Here is a 22,656-nt window from a genome sequence, read left to right as displayed (position 1 = left end):
AAATCAAAATAAAACAACGTTGCTTAGGATAGTGATCTGATGAATGCCTAAGAGTTACTTTCAGACTTTTGTTTTGCTGAATGCATTAAAAAAAAATCCTACTGGGCTGTTAATCTACAAAGCATCTTTTTTTTCCTTTTTTAGTTTTATTAGGTGAATTATTACAGTTCGACTGCACATATACATTATGTTGCATATAAATACATATATATAATATACTGCACAAATTTTTTTAGTTTACATGTATGTACTGATCATTGTTTCTAAGAACAGATTAGAGCTTTAGCTTTTTACGCTTACATAGTTATCAAAGGAATAAAGCCAACCACAAAGTAAGAATCAGCAGAATGCGGTAACCCAGTCATAAAGGACAGTCAAATACGCTTACACATATTCAAGAAATCAGTCATCTAAGTTGTGACTAATAACTAGTCATTTGTGTCCTTATTTATTTTATTTTATTTTTTAGATTCCACATATAAGTGATATCATATGACCTTTTTCTTTCTCTTAAAAAAACAAGGAGAATTTTTAAAAATTCTGTTAAATATTTTCAACATTGTAATTCTCAAGTAAACAACTCAAAGTCTGGTTTAATTTTGCAAAATGTCACCTCTCTTTGTTTTAGGGGATCATCACCAGTTAGTAAATCATCTACTGAGAAGATGTATTATACAGATAGGAATACTGAATTTATTTGAAAAGCGATGCTTCCCATTTGGACCGTCCTTGGTGCACAGAACCAAAGGGTCCTTTTCATGTCACCCCACTTAGTGCTTTAATAGCTCTGCTTTGAAGTATTCTTTCAACTGCATGAAATGCTTTCCCTTCAAAGGAATGACCGTACTGTTTTTCACGCAGGAGGGAGGGAATTAGTATGTTTCAGGGGTTTCTTTCATTGTTTATTATGACACATGTTCTCCTCAAGCTGGAAGAGCGGATACGTCTTTTCAGGTCCCGCCCAGATGTTTTAACCACACTTGTTCCCTGTGACTGCTACTGATTGCCATTTTGGGCAACAGAGACCCAAACTCACACTCATTATTTTTAAAGATCAGAAATGTGTGACGCTCCTTTGGACCAGCATTCATTTTAACAATCTCCAAAATGAGAGGGTCGCATTCAGTGATCTCTTGGTCTCTTTCGAGCTGACAGCCTCCAAATTTCTATGAATTATGAAAAGAAGCATAGGGCCACCTACCTTAGGAAAAACCACAGTTAACATTCAAATCAGATACTTGTCCTAATGAGAAACTCTGTATTCTCCGTCTCTCTATGGGTGGTTTTGTTTTGCGGGAATCATGCCCAAGAAGTCCTGTGGGAGGATGTTTGCTTCTGGTCCCTTTCCGGGTGACTGGCATCTCCGTTTCTTCTCTCACTTCAAGACAAAAGCTACTTCTTCCAGGGAGGGAAAAGAAGACAGACTCCCCAGGCATTCAGTTGTTACAGAGGAGCCTGGTGCCGTGGGGAGCACCAGCTCCCTTTGGGGCTTTCATGCTAGTCTCTCTAGAAACTTCTCTTCTCTTTGCTTAGGATCCTGGGCTCCCTTCATCCTGATTGACTTGCCTGCTCCCACCACTAGGCTGTAGCCAACTCTTCTCAGAATCTGATTTTTGCTCATTGGCTAAATTTTCTTTTCCAGTTGGATGGACGGAAGCAAAGTGGATTATGTGGCTTGGGCCACAGGTGAACCCAATTTTGCAAATGATGATGAAAACTGTGTAACCATGTATTCAAATTCAGGTAGACAATATCAAAATCTTCTCCAGTTTGCCTTGTGGTGTGATGTGTCATTTGCTACATTCCAAGGTAGAAGTAGCAAGTTGTGTACTTAACTCAGACAAAAAGGAAGAGAGAATGAAGGAGAATTCTAATTTTAGCAACATAACTGTTGCGTTTTTAAGGAGCTGGATGTTTAACATTATACTAATACACAACACAATATTCTCACTTCTCATTGTGTGAAACATTTTTAAATGTTTCTCTCTTTTCTTTCTCTCCACATTGTTATTTGTAAAATCAGAATAATAACAGAATATATCTGCTCCTGAGAAGATTAAAGAGGTAATACATCTAAAACACTAAAGCAAATGCTTCATGTACATAAAGTTTAGGTATTATTAGATTATTATTGGCAATTACTGGCTATTTAGGTAATATATATGCAACATCAAGTATACGCTTCACTCATGGGACGCTGTCTGTCAAGTTGAAATATTATTGGTGAAATTATTATTAAGCAAAAGCACAAAGGGGTATTGCATAGATCTTTCTGGTCTCTTGTGTAAAACTGATGTTTGTAGTATAAACCATTTTTGAGAATCCTTATAAAATGTAAATGCATTGTAAAAGTGCTTTTGAAGGTAAACATGTAAATCTCATTAAACTGTTTTGTTCTTTGTCAGGATTTTGGAATGACATTAACTGTGGTTATCCAAATGCCTTCATCTGCCAGCGGCATAACAGCAGTATCAATGCCACGGCTATCCCTACCACACCTTCGGCCCCAGGAGGTTGTAAGGAAGGTTGGAGTTTTTACAATCACAAGGTACTAAGAAAATTGAGTGGTAGTCTTGGCACTGATCCATATGGAGAGTGACAATGCGAATCTTTCAGCTTAAAGTTAACTTTTGCTTACCACAGCACTCCAGAAAATTTTAGACATAAGGGTATACTCAAAGGTACTTTCAAAATTGTTGTGCCCTTTGTCCTAAGGGAGAAAAAAACTTTGCAAAGAAAGTTAGTGGGTGACAAAACTATCTTAATTTTTGGGGTCTCTATTTGGTTGTGGGAATATTTATATTTAACTATAATCGTCATGAATAATTTCAATTTCTTTAGAGCAAACACTCTTATCTTTCTGTACTTAATCCCATGATTTTTTTCCTTCTATCCCAGTGTTTCAAAATCTTTGGATTTCTTGAAGAAGAAAGAAAAAATTGGCAAGAGGCACGAAAAGCTTGCATAGGATTTGGAGGAAATCTGGCATCCATACAAAATGAAAAAGAGCAAGGTATGTGGGCTGTTTACAACCAGTGATGCACATAAACATGAAATTTTTCTCTCTAAAATGGTGGAATGTTGCTTATAGTAAATGATTTTTTTGGTTTTTCCAGAGTAAAAATCTAGGAAGGGAAAGCAAAGACTTACTGAGAGCTGTTTTATTATTTGTAGGCACAGTGCTGAGCATTTTACATACAAAGCACCTTCCGTTTTCATAACAACTCCATGAAGCAGGGATCATTACTCCATTGTGAATGAGGAAATGGTGTTTAGGGAGTCTCAGGTTAAGGAACTTGGTGGGTAAAGGGGTAGAGTTGGGTATCAAACTGGGCCTTCCAGTTAAATTCCACCTGTTTCCACCAAACCGGTTTGTCCACCAAAGAGCCAAAGAAGTGGAGTAGTTCTAGGGATAAAGTAAGAAATTGTTGATTTTCCATTTACTTCTAGGCACTTGATAATTCCTAAGGCAATAAAACTAATTTTTAAATATGACCTTTGAACAAATTGAGGAGAAAAAATTGGATAAAACGTGAGGATAAGCCAGAGCTTTGAAGTACAGAAGGAGGAAATTCACCACTTCTGTGTAGCAGATTGCAAAATTCAGTATAGTATTGTCCACAGAAAGTTCTTGACCCCTTACGCATGGTCTTTTTGGAGCCACCTTACTTGAAGTACACACACACACAAACACACACACTCTAGGAATAGAATATTCACATTTGTGTAACTGATCTACCACATTTTGGGCTCAGCTACCCCGAAGAGAAACACAATAACTGATTTCCTCTCTTAACCACAAAGTGCTGATTCCTGGCATAACAAAATTTGAACCTGGGTAATAGAGATGTGCAGAAGGAAACCATTTTCAGATAAAATAACATTATTCCTGGCGAAACAGGCACACGTTGTTGAATTCTTATTGTGGTTCTTGGCAGAAAACCAGTCAGGGCTGAAATATTGGCAGGTGGTGCTTTTCCACATTTCATTGCAAGTTGGGGATAGGGCAAGAGTTATGATCTCATTTAGGGAAGAAAAATGAAAACAAAGTAAATATCAACCCGTGCTCTTTTCTTTCTGAAAAATATTAGAAGTTTTTTTGGGAGGGGTTGGGGTTTTTTTTGTTTTTGTTTTTTTTGGTTTTAGTTTTCTTACTTTTAGTTAATTGAGAAATAAATCTCTGAGCAGGCTGGTGGCATCTACGCTCTGCTGAACAGTTAGTATGTAGCAGTCGCCCTTCTGTGGAACTGTTTGTTTATGAATAAACAGATAATGGTATCTCTGTAGGCTTCTTTCTGTCTTGCATTTTCTATTAGTCACCCCGAGTGCTGAGTCATTTGGTTTCCTATTTGCATTCAGGAGTCATGTTTAAGCATAGTTTGGGAATTGTTCTGTAGAGCCAGTGCTCATCCATTAGGTGTCCATCTGTGTCCTACGTGTCCACAGCTCCTGGCAAGAGAGGTTGCTGGCTGCAGAAGGCAGCTGCTGTTGTGTGGGAGGCAGAAAGGATGGGGCATGTATACTTTCAAGCCTTTTACAGCTTCTGGATATTTGCCACCATTGTCTCTGCCACAGAATTGATAAAGAAGCAGGAGGCCATGTTTGTCCTACTTGAGTTTCTCTAGAACTTCTCTTCCAATGATGAGAGCCTCCTGGATCCCAGCACCCTCAGTGGATGGCTGCTGACCCCTAGGAGTTGGCCCCCCAGGGAGACGATGTAGTTAGGTAGCTTTTTGGTTTGGCAATTCAAGGTGGTGATAATTTGACAGCTTCACGCTTCTTGTTTTGACAAGTAATTTTCATTTTCAGGGCTTTTCTGGATTCAGAGCCCTCTTTGCCCCCTAGTTATTATGACCAGATTATTTTGTTTGTAGAATCAGGACACCAGCTAACGCATAGGGTAACTGTGCATAAATTAGAAAAATGAACCTTTTCCTGAAGAATGGTAGGCAGCCACAACCTAGACTGGGTTATACAAAATGGAGAGAGGGGCATGGAATGGACTTTAGCCTCCCCTTCTCCCATGCCCTGGTGCCCCAGTGCCCTTGGGCAGGATACAACCTGTACAGTTATCTGTGGTGACCCAGATAAAACCTAGACTTTTATTGTGAGAAACTTTTCAAAGTCCGGAGCTGAGGTGATAACATGATGCTCCGGTTAGAATGTGTTTGTTTTCACGGTAAGTACTTTTAAATAATAATAGAGACATTAATCACATGTTGGGATTTTAAAATTAATGCATTTTGAATATTTTCCATATGTTGGGTATTCCCCCCCCCAAAGTTTAAAATTATCTCGTGAAACTTTCTTTCAGCATTTATTACATATCATATGAAGGACTCCACTTTTAACGCCTGGACTGGGCTGAATGATGTCAATTCAGAGCACACCTTCCTTTGGACAGATGGACGAGGAGTTTCTTACACAAACTGGGGGAAGGGCTTCCCTGGTGGGAGAAGGAGCAGTCTTTCTTATGAAGATGTAAATATCCCTTTTAGGTCACCTCTCTGTGCACTGTCTCTTTGCTTCAAATCATCATATTAGTGATTAATCTTCTGTTAAAAAATCTACCAGAGTACTCCTTGATCCAATCCATTCTTGCAGATTTTAACTGTTTCAGGCTGAGCCAGCCTCAAAGGAAAAGCTGCGAATTCAGTGACAAACTGTTCATCTTGGAAGGGCGGGTGGTGGTGGTAGTGAGGAACGGGGAAAGTCAGCTCCAGTGTGGGCTTATGTCTATTTGAACCCAGAGTTATCAACATTCTTTGCATCAGCTGCCCCTAAACTCTTTAAGTTGTTGTAGTATTTGGGGTATAGTTCTGGAAGCTACTAGAGCTTCTAATGATATAATCATCATCATCATCATCATTATTGAGCTTACCATCTGCAGAGAGCTTGCTATTAACCTAACCGAGAGACAGATGACTGCTTCTTTATTTCCCTACTTTTAATCTTATATCATTGAAGTCAACAAATCAGTGTTAAACACCCTACTAGACACTGTGAAATATGTGAAGAAACATGAGATTTTATTCTTACCTTAAAGAAGCTTGAACTTAAGCTAGACCACAAGTCTCATACAAGAAATTGGACAGCAACAAAATGAAATTGCATAATGAGAGGGTCAACTGTAAAGCATGAGAACAGTTAGGAGAAAAGAAACTTTCTGTGGGATGGAGTGATCTAATCAGCAAACACGTATCTATGGAGCTCTTCATTTAGTGGAAAGAAGGGATATGAGGAAGAATGAGCAATGGGTCTTTTCCTCAATATATTTAAAATGTAATGATCAGGGGAACGTGATGAGAGGATGGGGAAATTTATGTTAAGTGCGAAAGGTGAATAAAGTCTTCAGGAAAAAGGTACAAGGTGGGTTTGGGCTAGAGTAAAGGGCTTTGGATGTAGCAGGGGCGTCATGCAAAAAAAAAGTTAAGAGTTAGCTTTAGAAGGTGGAAAGCAGAATTTAGGGAAATTTGGATGCCTTATGAAAGAGTTTGGACTTTGTCAGATAGGCAGCAAAAAAAATGGTTTGAGAAGAAAAATGACCTGATCAAAATGGCACCTTGATGATAATTCATTTGGTATCTATGAGATGCATAGATACATTCTAGTTATGGGTAAGTGACTTTCCAGGGCGAAATTCTTTGAATCCTCCTTACATAAATGAGGGCTGAAAAGTAGAATGGAGATGGGTTTGCTTAGAAAGACTTCATGGATGAGTGGCAAGTTTTACTTAAAATAAAGAAAAATCATTATTGTACAAGTTTCTTTTGTTTTTAGAACAGAAAGAAAAGGAGAAACAATGGAAACAAATAAAATCTGTAATCTCACCTTCCAGAAAAAAACACTTACGTTTTTGCTGGTTTTATTCATAAACTTTTCCTTAGTATGGGTAAAAATTCTAAGTTTATATTTCACAAAAGTGGAATCAAAGCACATATATTGTTTTGTTATAATGACAGGACTCTTATTCTATACAGGGTTCCTGGCTTAGAGCAGAGACTCTGAGCCAGGAGAATGGAAGATAAGAGTAGCTTAGAAGGGAGATGGGAATGAGTGGAGAATTTCTGAAATGTAGATTTGGGGGTTCCTGATAGTTGAAACTCATGAGATAGTGAGACTGGAGGCAGGGAGGTTGAGAAGACCACTGGCTGTTGTGAAACTGTGGTAGCTGTGGATCAGGGAATTCATGAGATTTCTGATAGCACATTTCTCAGAACTGTCACCAAACTTTATCCATTGTCTCTACTTAATGTTCAGTTAAGACAGCAACAGTTTGGTGTGAGGGATCCACATGGAAAGTTGGTGCAGTTGCGTAGAAATAGGATGAATTGAAGATGCTGTAAATGAATTAGGACTATCCTAAAATGTGGAGGTTAGAGATGAAGGATTTTATTTTTGTCTGATTAATGAATTGATTTAAATGATGGTCGATCCACATGTGGCTTCTTTTTACTTCTCCATAAATATACAGGCTGACTGCGTCGTTGTTATTGGAGGGAAATCCAGGGACGCAGGAAAATGGATGGATGACACCTGTGACAGCAAGCGAGGCTATATATGCCAGACCCCTCCTGGTAAGTTCTGCCAGACCTTGCCGTTAAGAAGTGTGGTTTTTCAATACTTTTTTAAAAAATGACTTTTTAAAAAAACTTTAAGTTGGATTTATTGAGACTTAAGTTACATACAGTAGAGTTCATCCTTTTTAGGTATACAGGTCCGTGAGTTGTTCAGATTTATTATATAGTCATGTAACCACCACCAGAGGCACAATGCAGAACCATCACCCAAGCCGTTCCTTTGGGTCCCTTGATAGCGATTCCCTCCTCCCACCTTTAGCCCCTGGCAACTACATACTTGATTTTTGTCCCCATGATTTTGCTTCTTCCAGAAGGTCATATAAATGGAATCAAACAGTAAGTAGCCTTTTGTGTTTGGCTTCTTTCACTTAGCAAATGCTTTGGGGAGTCATCTGTGTTGTGTGTAGAGCTGGTTCCTTCCCATTGCTCAACAGTATTCCATTGTACAGATGTCCCACAATGCATTTATCCATTCACCCCTTGGATACTTGGATTGTTTCCAGTGTCTGTCAAATACTAATAAAACTGCTATATATGTTCATGTGTAGGACTTTGTGTGAACGTATGTTTTCTTTAAAAAAAAAAGGACTTTCTTCTCAATTTTGCTGTGAACCTTAAACTGCTCTAAAAAATAAAGCTTTGTTAAAAAAAATTCCCTTGCACATCAAGTTATTTGATTTTTACTTCAATCCACATATGTCTGTGACCGATAAAAAGGATATTTCCTGTAATTTGTATTTATGAATATAAGTGTGTCCCCTCATCCATCACCAGAAGTTTGTACAGATTAATCTTGAAGTTGAAACTTTTTCTAATTTTTTTAGAAACCTGGTATGTTTGCTTACCTGTCCCTTAAAAAAAAGTCAGAGTAGGAATACATCAGTTGAACGTGTGTAATTAGAGTACAGTTGCCACAAAGCATCATCTTTGCCTCGTGATTCGTTGTATATTTTGAGTCTTTAAAAATGTAGGTAACTTATTTGTGTTACTTTTTTCATCTTAGGAAGCCTGACTTTGGTTCAATGAAATCTGTTCAGTTATGTGGATATTTACCAAGAATCAAGATTATGGTTGTAATCATTTTAGTTTCTAGTGACATTAGAATAAAAATGTTTGGCCTTGTTAGAAGATGATCAGAAAATAAGAGAAAGATTAGAGATAAGGGTTGAAAAGATGGGCTGAGTTGCTGTCATCCTGAGGACAGCTCTTCAGAGGAGTTTGAATTAGAAGATATTTGTTCTCACAGATCTCACGGTGTTTTATACTTTCTGGGGAATCAGGGAACTAATGTCAGCTCATGACAAGGAGTGAAAATTGCTTAAGGTATTTTCAGATGATGGAGAAGTACTGAAGAAATTCTAACTTTCTATTAATCCCAAAGCAGGCCTAGGCCTTGCCACTTTCTCCTCTGCGCTGTGCCTGGCAGCACCAGCATCTCAGGCCACCAGCCATGCCAAAGCATGGCATCTGTGCTGCTGTTCTTTGGGGGAATTAGTTAACGATGATTCATAAGCTTATTTAAATCTTCTTTCCTTCTTTCTGTAAACATAAGTGGTAGGATATTTGCCACCAATAAAAAGTATTTTGAAGATTTTTAATGATTTAGGCTTCAGGAAAGGTTTACAGTATTGAAGTGAAAAAGGCAGGATGTAAAATTTTATAGACTATTGATTATACAAAAAACATTAAAAAAAAAACCTTTTGAACATCTTTAAAAAAAAAGAACAAAAAAAGCTATGGAAATGCATCAAAATAGAAATAGACATTATCTTTGGATAGTGGGATTAAGAACTTTAGTTCCTCCATTGTGCTATTGTATTTTCTAATATTTTTCAAAAACTTTCTTTCTAACTCTCTCTCTATATTTACATTTATATTGTATATATTATATCTATCTATGAATATATCTCTCTACATACAAAAATTATAAGGAAACACTAAAATATTGAGAGGTAATTTTTAGGCGGTTAGATTCTGAGTAATTTTCTCTTATTTTTATGCTTTTCTATATTTCCTAAGAAATTTCAACAAAGAACACGTGTTCAGTATTTTTTAAAACAGTGTGGACTTTATTCATATACTATATATGAATAAAATGAAGGAATATATATAAATTCATATAAGTATATAAAGATATATGAATAAAAACATGAATGAATACATAGGAATATATATGAATAAACAACACTTAAAAAATACATAGCACATGTTCCTTGATGAAATTTTAGAAAATGCAGAAAAGCATAAAGAGAAAAAATTACTCATTATCTAACCACCTGAAGATAACCTCTCAATAATTTAGTTTTAATTATAATTTTTTAATTATAATTTTTTTCCTATGAATGTTTTAATAAACAAGCAAATTGGGGAGTGAGCTAACTTTCCTTGCCACGTGTAGCCTTTCATGAAGCCTTTTAAATCTTATCTCAAGCTTCATCTGCCACTTTCAGCAGTCTGAAACTTTCCCAGTGATACTAAGACAAACCCAGCCGTCTCCAAGCTGGGAAATAAGACCTTTCACTTCCTAAGGGCTGTTAACATGCAAGGATCCTGGCCTGGGTCCTGGATTTAATGCTGTTTTACCAACACAAGGTGGCAGCAACAGCGGAAGGGGAGGCTGCCATCCTTGCTGAATTAGAAATTGTTACCAGGGATATTAAGAGCAAGGCAGATGGAAGGTTGGGTTGGTATGCAGTGGAACAGATCAGAGAGTTGGCCAAGGCAACATCAACAGGCAGGGATATATCTAGGACCTAGACCAGAGGTTGGTAAAGCTTTTCTATAAGAGACAGATTATAAGCGTCGCAGGATTTGCAGACCATACTGGTCTCTGTTGCGATGACTCAATTCTGCTGTGATCGCAGACAATCGTAGACAGTACATAAACAAACGAACCTGGCTGTGATCCACTGAATTTTTATTTATGGACACACATTTGAATTTCATGTAATGTTGACATGTCACAAAATATTATTCTTTGATTTTTTTTCCCCCCAACCATTTAAAAACTCATGGACTACAAAAACAGACAGCAGGCCAGATTTCACCCTCTGGCTGTCATTCTGTTCTGACCTCTGTTCTGCACCAAGGCGTCAGCTAAGGCATGCAGAAACGAGCTTTCTCTGGGTCTTGACAGTGAGTGGCTCAAAGAATTGGGTGGGACCAAAGTAGTTATTAGAAACCCACACTAAGAGATTGAAAGGGAAGGATCAGAAAGCTGGAGTGGCTCTTGCTTGCAAAGGCTCCAGCCCCTGAGTCAGTTTGGATAAGATACAGGGTATCTCTGGGAAGGACCAGGCCATCATCACAGGAATAAAGCTTGATCCTGAGATCAAGGTTAAATGAACTGGGAACTGTTAAGTGGCTTCATTCCAGAGCATAAACCAATCTCTTGAAGGTCCATTATTCACAGGTGAAGTCAAATAGATATAAATAGCTACAAACTCATGGATGGAGTGGAACAGATTGATGGGGGAGGGTGGAGAAGACTGTGCTTGACCTTGAAATTTGACCAAGATGGAAAAACAGAGATTGGTAATGACAGGATGACAGATGTGCTTTGATTTACGGGATTAAACTGTGGCATTTCTTGCATCTAGATATTAGATCTCATTGGATTTACAAGCCTTTTGGTTTTTATAGTTTAGAAACTTGATTATGTATTTCCCTTAATATTCTAAATAGAGTTTGGAAATTACTTAACTCAATCAGGCATCCTAATTTAAAAATAGAACTTTGTTTTCTGGTACAAAATGGCTCATGAAAATGTTTTTAACACCTGATGGTTTGGATTTGTGCTATTTAGATTATTTTTATGATGTATGAGATATAGTAGTCAAGTACCAATCGCACTCAAATGATGTTCATTGTTAATGTTAATAAAAACAATTTTTCTATTCCAGACTCTTCCTTGCCTAGTTCTCCAACGACAATTCCAACAGATGGCTTTATTAAATATGGCAGAAGTAACTATTCGCTCATGAAATTAAAGTTACAGTGGCATGAAGCAGATAATTACTGCAAGCTTCACACTTCCTTCATTGCTAGTCTTCTAGATCCCTATAGCAACGCATTTGCATGGATGCTCATGCAGACGTTTAAAGAACCAGTGTGGATCGCCCTGAACAGTAACTTGGTAAGATGCTGGAAGCGTGTAACTTGACATGATTGATATATTATGATTGAACATGATTCTCTTCTTTGTACATACCTCTCTTTGACGTTTGTATTATCATTCATTTGGTTGAATACGTGTCATGTGTAAGAATCTTCCAGGCATTGGGAACAATACTAACATGAACAAGACCCGATCTTTCTAGGACCCAGTTCCTTCGAGGATCTAGCAAGTTAGTGATGCCTATCAGACATCAATCTAAGACTTAACCTAACTTATATTAACTCTCATGTTGCTTTTGAATATTAAAATTAAATTCTGTACCTAAGCAGTTTTATTTATTAACTTATTTCTTTCTCATGTCATAATTACAAGTATGCCATAGGTAACTAGGAGATAATACACGTGACAAAGAGAGGTGTATACAAAGTGCGATGAGAGGAGAGAAGAGGGATCAGTTGTGCCAAGGGAGAGGACCCAGAGGGCTTCTTGGAGAGAGTCAAACTTTATAAATGTAGTCTAGGATGGTGGAACATAAGGAAGGAGTACCAAGAAGAGAGAAAAGTATAGAAGGGGATAAAACTGGGAAGCAGGTTGGTATCAGATTTTACAGAACTGCTTCTACCATGATGCAGAGATTGAAATTTAAACTTCATGCGTGAGTAGTTCCTAAGTAGGGTGGTGACTGTGCGGTGCACCAGAAATTAACACAACCATTGTAAACTGACTATACTGCAATTAAAAAAAAAAAGAAAAAAAGTAAGTAGTTCCACAGTGATTTCTGTGATTAAACTTAGCCATGACATTTTTATGTCTATGTTAAATCTATTTTCAGTAATTCATTCTCTTGGTAATTCATTCCTTTTCTTTTCACAGGTATGGCCACAATTGTATTATGAGTTTAAAACAGGATTTTATTTAGTGTTAGAATTATTAAATACCTTTCCATTCTATTGACATTTATAACTAAAACAATACTATTATCTTCCTAGCATCTACGGAGTTAATAATTATGTGATCATTATTTGATTGAACATGGTGGAATACTACCAAATTCTAACTTGAGATAATACGTGCTTTTTATTTTGTCATCAAATCTTTGGTAATTGGCTTGGTAAATTAAATAATGCAGTTAAAAAGAGGACGAGTGTTTAAATGGCTAAAAAATTCAGTTATCTCTGATTAATATTCTATATCAACAGTTTTGAGGCTTTACCTATAAAATCTTTTAAATTTATTTATTAAATTTTTTTTAATCGAGGTACTGATTAAACCCGGGACCTCTTATATGCTAATAAGCACTTGTTCCACCACTAAGCTATACCACCAGTCCCCTAAAATCTCTTTTAAACTGTTACAAAGATGTTATTGATGAGTAGTATTTTTGATGTTATCGGTTAATTTGTATGTGACCATAAATTTACTCAACTAAGTTTATTAAGTAATTAAATATGCAAATTGAATAAAACAATTAGCTTAAAAAAAAAGCCATCATGTTTCATTATGGTTGAAAGGCCCCCTAACTGGAAGGCAAGAGGCTTAGGCTCCTCCCTTATCTACCTACCCATATGGCCTTGAATAAGGCTTTTGTCATTGGCCCTGTTTCAACAGCTGAACAATAAGATTAGAAGAGATAAATGTTTCCCGCAGGGGTCCATGAATTCAATGAAAGTTACTTAATTTTTATTATAGTTTCAAGGATAGTATAATAACATTTTATTTGTTCTGAACATAAAATTTCTCTTTTGCACTGGAAGCCTGCAAATAAAGAGTTTATAGAATAAGACGTAGGCTTTTAAGTTTGTGTCTTTCAAAATAGCTTCCAATGCTCTATTAATGGGGATCTTTGGGAAGTAGTTTTTTTTTTTTTTTTTTTTAAGAAAGGCTGATTTTACCTGAATTTGAGTTGGATAGAAATAACATATAATGTGCTTTTTATTCCCAAATGGTGAAGATTCTTTGTCCCATTACAGTCTTAAATATACTTTCCACTCCTCGCTTGGTTCTTTGGGTATTTTCTAAGTGAAGCCAGGCTCTATGCTAATGGGTGCTTTTGTTCTTACAGACCAATAATGAATACGTTTGGACCGATAAGTGGAGAGTGAGGTACACTAATTGGGCTCCTGATGAGCCCAGACTGAAGTCAGCATGTGTTTATATGGATCTTGATGGCTACTGGAAGACAGCAAATTGCAATGAAAGTTTTTATTCTCTCTGCAAAAGTTCAGATGGTAATTGAATTCACCGAAACAATCGAGGGATCTGAAATTTTATCAGTGTGCTAATACAAACCACTGTTGACATTATTAAACAGTAGCATGTTTTGGGGAACTCAAGGATAAGATAAAAATATTCCTTCACCTGATGGAAGACTGACTTGGCTGTAAACAAATCTACAAGGATCAGAATGATGGAAATAGAAACTATTCTTCACTGCTTGAGTTTATTTGCTCTGGACACACTTCTGAATTTTTATTATTGAGATTATTCTCTGAATCAATGATATCAGATTCCTCAGGAAATTATGATTGCTTTTGATGTTGACAACACATCTATATCAAAATAATTTTATCAGGATGCATGTGGATTCATCAGAGTCAGTGATATTTTGGCTATCCAGTCCTAGAATTCTGTCATAGAACTGGACAGTGATAAAGTCCTAGAATTCTACATACATCATTTAGTTATAACATCGACGTCAGTCATAGCTAAGAAGGTTCTGTAGGGGCTAGGATCCTAGAAAAGGAGAAGAGTGTCAAATTATTGCAAATTATTTCTGGATGACCTTTTGGGGGAACTTAATCACATCTTTGTAGATATCTACAGAGCTGCATTCTTGATTATGAATGTGATTGATTGCTACTATACTATAGTATCTTCTATTGAGATATATTTTAAGTCAGAAAATTTTTAAGTAAAAGGAAAACTTAATAAAAATGGTGGATCCAAATGATTACCATTAGAGCTTTTTTTTTTTTTAATAATGATAAGTGATGACATTTTCCTTAATTACTAATATATTATTCTATGTACTATGGAAACTTCATGTCTTACTTTATTTTAAATATCTTTTTATTAACAGAAACCCCTGCCACCGAGCCTCCACAACTGCCTGGTAGATGCCCTGAGTCAGAGCACACAGCATGGATTCCTTTCCACGGTCACTGCTACTATATTGAGTCTTCATATACAAGGAACTGGGGCCAAGCTTCTCTGGAATGTCTTCGAATGGGTAAGTGCTACATGTACTGTAAGAAAATTCCATGATCGTCTATTCTAGATCACCAGTCCTAGTAAAACTCTATATTAAAAAACTAAGGAACGTAAAAATACAGGTTTATTTTTCTTAATAATTTATATTGCAACAGAAAGGTCAACATCATACCTCCCAAATGTAATTTCAAAACTTGGAGCCTCAAAAGGTTAAAGCATTCTGGTAGAAAGCAATGACCTGCTGAATCAATCTTTCTTATTTTCTGCCCTAATATTCTAAATAGTTAGGATCCTCATTTTTAGTTATTCTGTTGTGTTCACCTCTGATCACTGAGAAGCTCAGGTTTCATGAGTGCCCTGGCACCATTTTGTTTTGCCATTAACAGAAAAGCCTTTAGATCTGGTTATTTTATTTGTGAATAAAATACAAAACAAAACCCAAACTGACATGGCATAGATGGACAATTTCCCTCCTGAAATAAAAATGTTGAATTTAACTTTTCAGGGTGATTTAAAAAATCTACGTAGTTAAATTCCACTGAACATCTTACTGATTTTTTTTTTAACTAAATTTTGATTATACCCTAAGTCAGGGCTCTTCATCCAACAGTGGCGAGCAAGGGTTTCATCCTCATTTCCTTCAGGTTCATTCAAAAGGCAGCCTTGAGTTTTTATTTCTTCTTTTTACTTTTATGCTTATTTTTCTTTTCAGCTTTATTGAGGTTTAGTTGACATAACATTATAATACATTTAAAGTGTACAAGATGATGTTTTGATATATGCATTCAAGTATTCTTACCATCAGGTTCACATATTCATCACATCACATATTTACCTTTTTTCTTTTTTGTTGAGAACATTTGAGTTCTAATCTCTTAGCAAATTACACCATACAGTATGATCAACTGTAGTCATCATATTATACATTAGATCCTAAGACCCTATTTATTGTATAACTGAAAGTTTGTAACTTTTTGTCAGCATTTCCCTATTTCCCCCACCCTCCAAGCCCCTGTCAACCATTTTCCTCTCTGTTTCTGTGAATCTGACTTTTTTTTTAATTCCACATATAAGTAATATTATGCAGTACTTGTCTGTTTCTGTGTGGCTTATTTTCTTAGAATAATGCCCTCCAGGTTAATCAATGTTGTTGCAAATGGCAGAATTTCCCTCGTTTTAAGGCTGAATAATGTTCCGTTGTATATACATACTGCATTTTCTTTCTTCATTCATCTGTTGATGGACACTTACGTTGTCTTCATGTCTTGACTATTGTGAATAATGCCGCAATGAATGTGGAGTGCAGGTATCTTTTTGAGCTAGTGATTTTATTTCCTTTGGATATATACCCAGAAGTGGGACTGCTGGATCATATAGTAGTTCTAATTTTAGTTTCTTGAGGAACCTCCATACTGTTTTCCAAAGTGACTGTACCTATTTACATTCACACTAACAGGGTTCCCTTTTCTGCTCATCCTCTCCATCATTTATCTTATCTTGTGTAAGCCTATACACATGTGAAGTGATATATCACTGCAGTTTTGCTTTGCATTTCCATGATGATTCGTGATGTTGAGGACCTTTTCATGTATTTCTTAGCCATTTATAAGTCTTACTAGGGAAGAGATATCTATTTATGTCCTTTGCCCATTTTTAAAATTGGGTTATTTGTTTTTTGACATGAGTTGTGTAAGTTCCTTGTACATTTTAGATATTAAACCTCTATGAAGACATGGTTCACAAAAATTATCTCCCATTCAGTCGGTTGCCTTTTCATTTTGCTGATGGTTTCCTTTTCTATGCAGAAGCTTTTTAGGTTGATGTAGTCCCAGTTGTTTATTTTTGCTTTTTTTTTTTTTTTGCCTTTGCTGTGAGTGTCAAATACAAAAAATTATCACTAAGATTAATGTCAAGGAGCTTAGTACCTATATTTTCTTCTAGGACTTTTATGATTTCAGGTCTTACATTCATTAATCATTTTGAGTTGATTTTTCTGTATAGTGTTAGATGGTGGTTAGATAGATAGAATTGCATATGGCTGCCTAGTTTTCTCAACACCATTTTCATGGAATAATTTTTTTATCCATTTACTTTAAGCCTGTGTGTATCCTAAAGTTGGAATGAGTCTTTTGTAGACAGCATAGAGTTGGGGCTTTTATTTTTTATTTTTTTCCTTTTCTTATCTGTTAAGCCACTTTGTTTTTTTGATTGGAGAATTTAGTCCATTTACATTTATAGCAGTTCTTAGTAGGTATGGACTTAATATTGCCATTTTGTTAATTGTTTTCTATCTTGATCTTCCTTTGTTCCTTTCTTCATCTCTGCTCACTTCCTTTGTGATTTGATAGTTTCTATAGTGGTGTGCTTAGATTCCTTTTATTTTTTGTATCTACTATAGGTTTTGTTGTGTGGTTACCATGAAACTTATATGAAATATCTTATAGAGTGTATTTAAAGCTGAAAACAATTTAACTTTGAACATATGAAAAAACTCTATATTTTTACATTCTCCCCACCTTTTATGTTTTTGATGTCACAGTTTACATCTTTTTTATATTGTATATCCATTAACAAATTATTATATTTATATTTATTTTAATACTTTTGTCTTTTAACCCTTATACTAGAGTTATAGGTGATTTACCACCACCATTATAATATCAGAATATTCTGGATTTTTAAATGTATTTACCCTTACCATTGAGTTTTATATTTTCGAACATTTTCACGTTACTAATTAGTGTCCTTTCATTTCATCTTGAATAATTCCCTTTAACATTTCTTATGAGACCGGTCTATTGGTGATGAACTCTCTCAGCTTTTGTTTGGAAAACTCTTTATCTCTCATTTAATTCTGAATGTCACCTTTGTAGGTAGAGTATTCTTTGCTGGAAGATTTTTTCTCTAAGCACTTTAAATACACCTTCTCACTCCCTTCTGGTCTGCAAAGTTTCTTCTGAAAAATTTGTTTGTAGTCTTATAGGGGTCCCCTTATGTGTAACAAGATGCTTTCCTTTTGCTATTTTTACAAATCTCTCTGTCTTTAATGTTTGATTTAATTGTAATGTGTCTCAGTGTTGGTCTTTTTAGAGTCATTATATTTGGTGCTCCTGGTTCCTGAATCTGGATGTCTGTTTCTTTTTTCCAGATTAGGGAAATTTTGTTTCTTTGAATAAGCTTTCTGCCCCCATCTCTCTCTCTTCTCCTTCTTGAATCCCTATAATGTGTATATTACTCTTGTCTCATAAGTCCTTTAAGCTAGCTTCACTCTTTTTCATTCTTGTTTTTTTGTTGTTGTTGTTGTTGTTGTTTTTGCTTCTTTGGATATATTTGCCTGTCTTTCTTTGAGCTTACTGTTTTATCTAGTCTGCTGTTGAACACCTCTACTGAACTTTTCAGTTCAGTTATTGTATTCTTCAGCTTTGTGATTGCTCTTCGGTACTTTTTAATAATTTCTCTCCCTTTGTTGAAATTCTTGCTTTGTTCACGCACTGCTTTCCTGACCTCATTAAGCATGTCTGTAACTGTTATTTTGAGTTCTCTACTGGCTAAATCACTTATCTCTGTTTCACTAATATCCATTTGGATATGTATTTTGTTTGTTCTTTTGTTTGGAACGTATTTTGCTTTTTCTTTATTTTCCTTCACTTCTGCATTGGTTTCTGTACATTATATAAAACAGATGCCTCTTCCAGTCTTGAAAGTGGTCTTGGATAGGAGATGAACCTCATCAATCAACCCAACCCAAGCTCCTGTTTGTCTCTCAAAGGTTTGTAGTTATACAAGCTGTTGTCTTAGTTTTTACTGGCTCCCTGTAGCTGAGGGCGTGCCAGTACCTGACGCTGTCCCAAAAGAGAGTATGATAGTTACCACCCGAGTGCAGTTGATTAGAAGCTGGACCCCTACACAGCATCTGGGAAAGTGTATAAGCCAGGTGTGTGTCCAAGCTCCTTCCAGAGACCTGTTGGTGACCTGATTTTATCACTGCAGCAAGTCAGAGGAAGAAGGTGGCAGACATGCACACCAGCTCCCCCAGGAGGGTCACAGCCAGTCCCTTGCTGCATGAAAATTAATCGCTGGATCCCTCTCTCCCACTCCTCTGCAGCAAGTTGTAAAGCATGCAGTCAATCCTCTTCCAGGGAAAGACTGAGAGATGGACATTTTTGTCTGTTCCTTCTTAGCTGAGTCCTGGGAGAATAGCTGTGGCAAGTGCTTCATGTCCATTAAGAACTCCTGCTTTGTTTTCTGTGGTCTTACAGGTCTCATGGCTGCAAACCCCATTAGCTTCCAGAGTTAGGTGTTTGGGGAGCCTATCCCTCAGTGGGGGAACCTTAAAATTTGGAGTGTTAGATGTGTGGTCCAAACCCTTTTCTCTTCAGGGAGAAGCTGGCAATTAGAGGCTCCCTCCTGATTGTATGAAACTGGGCTGGGGGTAGGCTTTATGAAGACAGTGTGTCTCAGCCTTTCCTGCTCATTTAGATGTGGATGTTTTCTCAGTTGCCCTATATGTAGGAGTCACTATATATTTTCCTGTAAATAAAATGAATGATTCTCATTCATCAAAATGTGTCACAAATATATTGAAATGGCTACCATCTGTGAAATGTATTTAATAATGGAATATGAAATTGTGCAGTGAACACAGCCATCAAGGGAATAATCCAAGGCCCTGTCACAGGGGGTTCAGATTTTTGGTTAAATATAGGTCCTCAAGATTCAGAATGCCTGGGTCACGCCATGACTTTGCCCTCAACGAACATTAGGATGTTCACAAATTACTTGCCCTCTGGACTTTAGATTCCTTATCTGTAAAGTGGGGTAACAGAAGTACCAACTAAATGAAGTTGTTGTACAATTTTAGTGAGATTATGCTTGCAAAGCCCAAAGCAAAATGTCTATGGCATGAGCTGCTTAAAATAGGTTTTAACTTGTTATTATTTAAAAGCTAGAGAATTTTACTATAAAATATAATTCTGGCCCTGAGTCCATCTTTGATTGACTTGTCAATGCTATAGTCATCTAAGCACACTTTCCATTACCTCCCTCTTCTCTGCACAGTCCTATATGCATAACGGCTGGATTATTACTCCTGTAGTGCATTGCATCATTCTGTTGCCTGAAAAAACTAAGTGTTTTTTGTCACCACATTACCCTAAATATGTCTCCTGCCATCTGTACTGAGGCCTAACCCAAGTCTTTTTTTCACCCATTGACCAGATTAGTCCAGCCAATCTGAGCTGTCTATTAATACTATTCATTTGCCTCAATAGATTGTCCTATCTGTGTGTCTGTCTATTATCCACCTGTATCATAACATGTCACCATAAACCAAATGTGGAGAATTCCATGCATCTGTGAGCCATCTCTTTTCCTGAAGAAGCTCTATGCTTCCCTCTCCCTTGATATTTTCTCATATTCCTTTTCTCTCTAGAATTATTTTCTATTCTTTCTACTTGAAATCCTATGCTCTTTAATATCTTAAAATCTATTTCTTCCATGCTCCCTTTTATTTGCTTTCCCTGAAACAAATCTTCCCCCTGTTTGACATGTCAATAGCATATTGTATTTATTTTTCCTTCTAATACATTCCTTTATACGCTCAACCCATTACTACCCACTGAACCATAACCTTCTTAAGATATTCGATGTCCTACTTGTCTTTGATTATCTTGCAGTGAGTCGTTCAGTGCTTGTACACAAATGGCGCTGGAAAAAAATCATATTTTCAGAATGGAAACTAAAAATTCTTAGAAGACAAATGGCCACTCTTTGAAATTCGACCCCTTACGTGGAGATTTTTGGGATGAAAAATAAAAATATTGCTCTTAGTCAGTCAAAATATTATCATTATAAAAATATTTTCAACTACTTAAATATACTTCCATCATATTTATTCTTTTGTATTTTGCAGGTTCCTCTCTGGTTTCCATTGAAAGTGCTGCTGAGTCGAGTTTCCTGTCATATCGAGTTGAGCCACTTCAAAGCAAAACCAATTTTTGGATAGGATTGTACAGAAATGTTGAAGGTAATTTTGCAGAATGACTACTGAATCGTGAATATTTCAAAATGTTGTAGGTACAACAACTTTTCCATTCTAGAAAGTCTTGCCTTAAATAGTGATTAATTTGTGAAGAGTTTGAAAATTCAAACTCATATTTTCATTTGAGATAAGGACTGAAAATTTAAATGACTCACATATTATGCTGTCTTGAAAGTTGCTGATTAAAAGAATATCTACTGTAGGTAAGTTAGTTTAAGAAGGTTTAAAAAATGTTTTCTACCTTTTGCCAGGAAAAAAAAAATTTAGGGAAGGATGTTTGCATATTTATACCCATGAGGAATACATTTTCAACTATGTAACAAACATATTCTCCTTCCTTGTAATGATTATTTATTACAACCCTGCCTATGAAAAGTCTGGTTGTAAGCAACGTTTGATTGTGGTGTAAAACGCTATGCTTAGAAATTCTGCATGAATAAGTTGAACTTATTTTAAGGTGGGTTAGTTTTAACTTCTGTTTTTATTGGCTTTGTCTGATAATCAGGATCGTGGCTGTGGGTAAACAACAATCCAGTCTCCTTTGTCAACTGGAACACAGGCGATCCCTCTGGGGAAAGAAATGATTGTGTATCTCTGTATGCGTCTTCTGGGTTTTGGAGTAATATTCACTGTTCTTCCTACAAAGGATATATTTGTAAAAGACCAAAAAGTAAGTAAGAATTTGTCTTATAGGGCATCCGTTTCCAGGCTACGGTTTCTTTTAAATATTAAGGCATCAGGTGTGGGATAATCATGTGATTGCAGGTTTCTTGCAAGCTCTCCCCCTTTGTAAGTGAGAAGTGCAGTCTGCTGTGGTGAGCAATTGCTGTTTGCAGCTTGGAGTGAGCACAAAACACTCTTTGTCTCCTTGGCTGACGTAATGATTTTGGTATATCAAAACATTTATAGTGGGATGTCCATGCATATGGGTTTGCAAAGTTGCAAGATGTTTGGAGAAACAGCCTACAGAGCCTTATGGCATGAGAGAAAAAGGGTGAAACACTAACCCTGGCCAGACTAGAAGAGGCGAGTGTTCTGGGGAGGAATGAGAATTTATTTATTAAGGAATAAATTATATAAGACCAGTTACATCTCCTGAGACTGAGTGACAGACTATGTAAGGACAGGGATTGGGAGAATTAATAGCGTTTTGTTAATTAGGTAATAGATATAAGTAAATGAATTATGTAAATTAGCACTCCATCCCCATTAGATTTTATTTTAGAATATTTTAGAATCATGTAGTTCTTCACCGTTTTCAAGCTCTATTCCAAGATACCGTACCTTTTGGTACAATGTTGGAATCTTTTTATTTTTCATTCACAGGCCTTGCAACATTTTACAAGTGGGCCAATTTCAAAACAGCTAGCCTAGGATACATTATTGATGGATAGATTGGGGAGATTTTGAGGTTGAGTATCAATGGCTCAAATGCACCTTGGAAGTTCATATTTTTGATTTTCCAATGTATTCAAACTCACCATATAGCTTTAGGATGCTGGTATAGGATGGATGGATGGATGGTTGGATAAATAGTTGGATGGATGGATGGATAGATAGATAGAATCTGCATATCTATACAGATGTATAGATCTATCTATCATGATCTATCATTAATCATCTATTTGTGATCTGCCTATATCATATATCACCATACAAAATATAGACGATTGGATATATTTGTGAACCAAATAATGCTCACTATCTAC

The 22,656-nt window shown here is 36.3% G+C and overlaps 1 protein-coding gene across 1 annotated transcript in view; it reads left to right on the top strand.

Annotated features, from left to right (window-relative positions):
* MRC1 (mannose receptor C-type 1) overlaps nucleotides 1-22,656 on the top strand; it is a 90,814-nt gene that overhangs the window by 66,206 nt on the left and 1,952 nt on the right. The window contains exons 19-28 of the mRNA XM_006192292.3: nucleotides 1,643-1,743; nucleotides 2,406-2,548; nucleotides 2,899-3,013; nucleotides 5,315-5,481; nucleotides 7,475-7,577; nucleotides 11,483-11,715; nucleotides 13,760-13,925; nucleotides 14,777-14,926; nucleotides 20,819-20,932; nucleotides 21,453-21,617. Of these exons, the coding sequence (XP_006192354.1) occupies nucleotides 1,643-1,743; nucleotides 2,406-2,548; nucleotides 2,899-3,013; nucleotides 5,315-5,481; nucleotides 7,475-7,577; nucleotides 11,483-11,715; nucleotides 13,760-13,925; nucleotides 14,777-14,926; nucleotides 20,819-20,932; nucleotides 21,453-21,617 (1,457 nt within the window). The remainder of the gene's footprint in view (nucleotides 1-1,642; nucleotides 1,744-2,405; nucleotides 2,549-2,898; nucleotides 3,014-5,314; nucleotides 5,482-7,474; nucleotides 7,578-11,482; nucleotides 11,716-13,759; nucleotides 13,926-14,776; nucleotides 14,927-20,818; nucleotides 20,933-21,452; nucleotides 21,618-22,656) is intronic.

This window comes from Camelus ferus, chromosome 35, assembly GCF_009834535.1.
Source record: "Camelus ferus isolate YT-003-E chromosome 35, BCGSAC_Cfer_1.0, whole genome shotgun sequence".
Lineage (NCBI taxonomy): Eukaryota > Metazoa > Chordata > Mammalia > Artiodactyla > Camelidae > Camelus > Camelus ferus.
The sequence above is the reverse complement of the archived record's forward strand: the minus strand, read 5'-3'. Positions and strand labels throughout refer to the sequence as shown.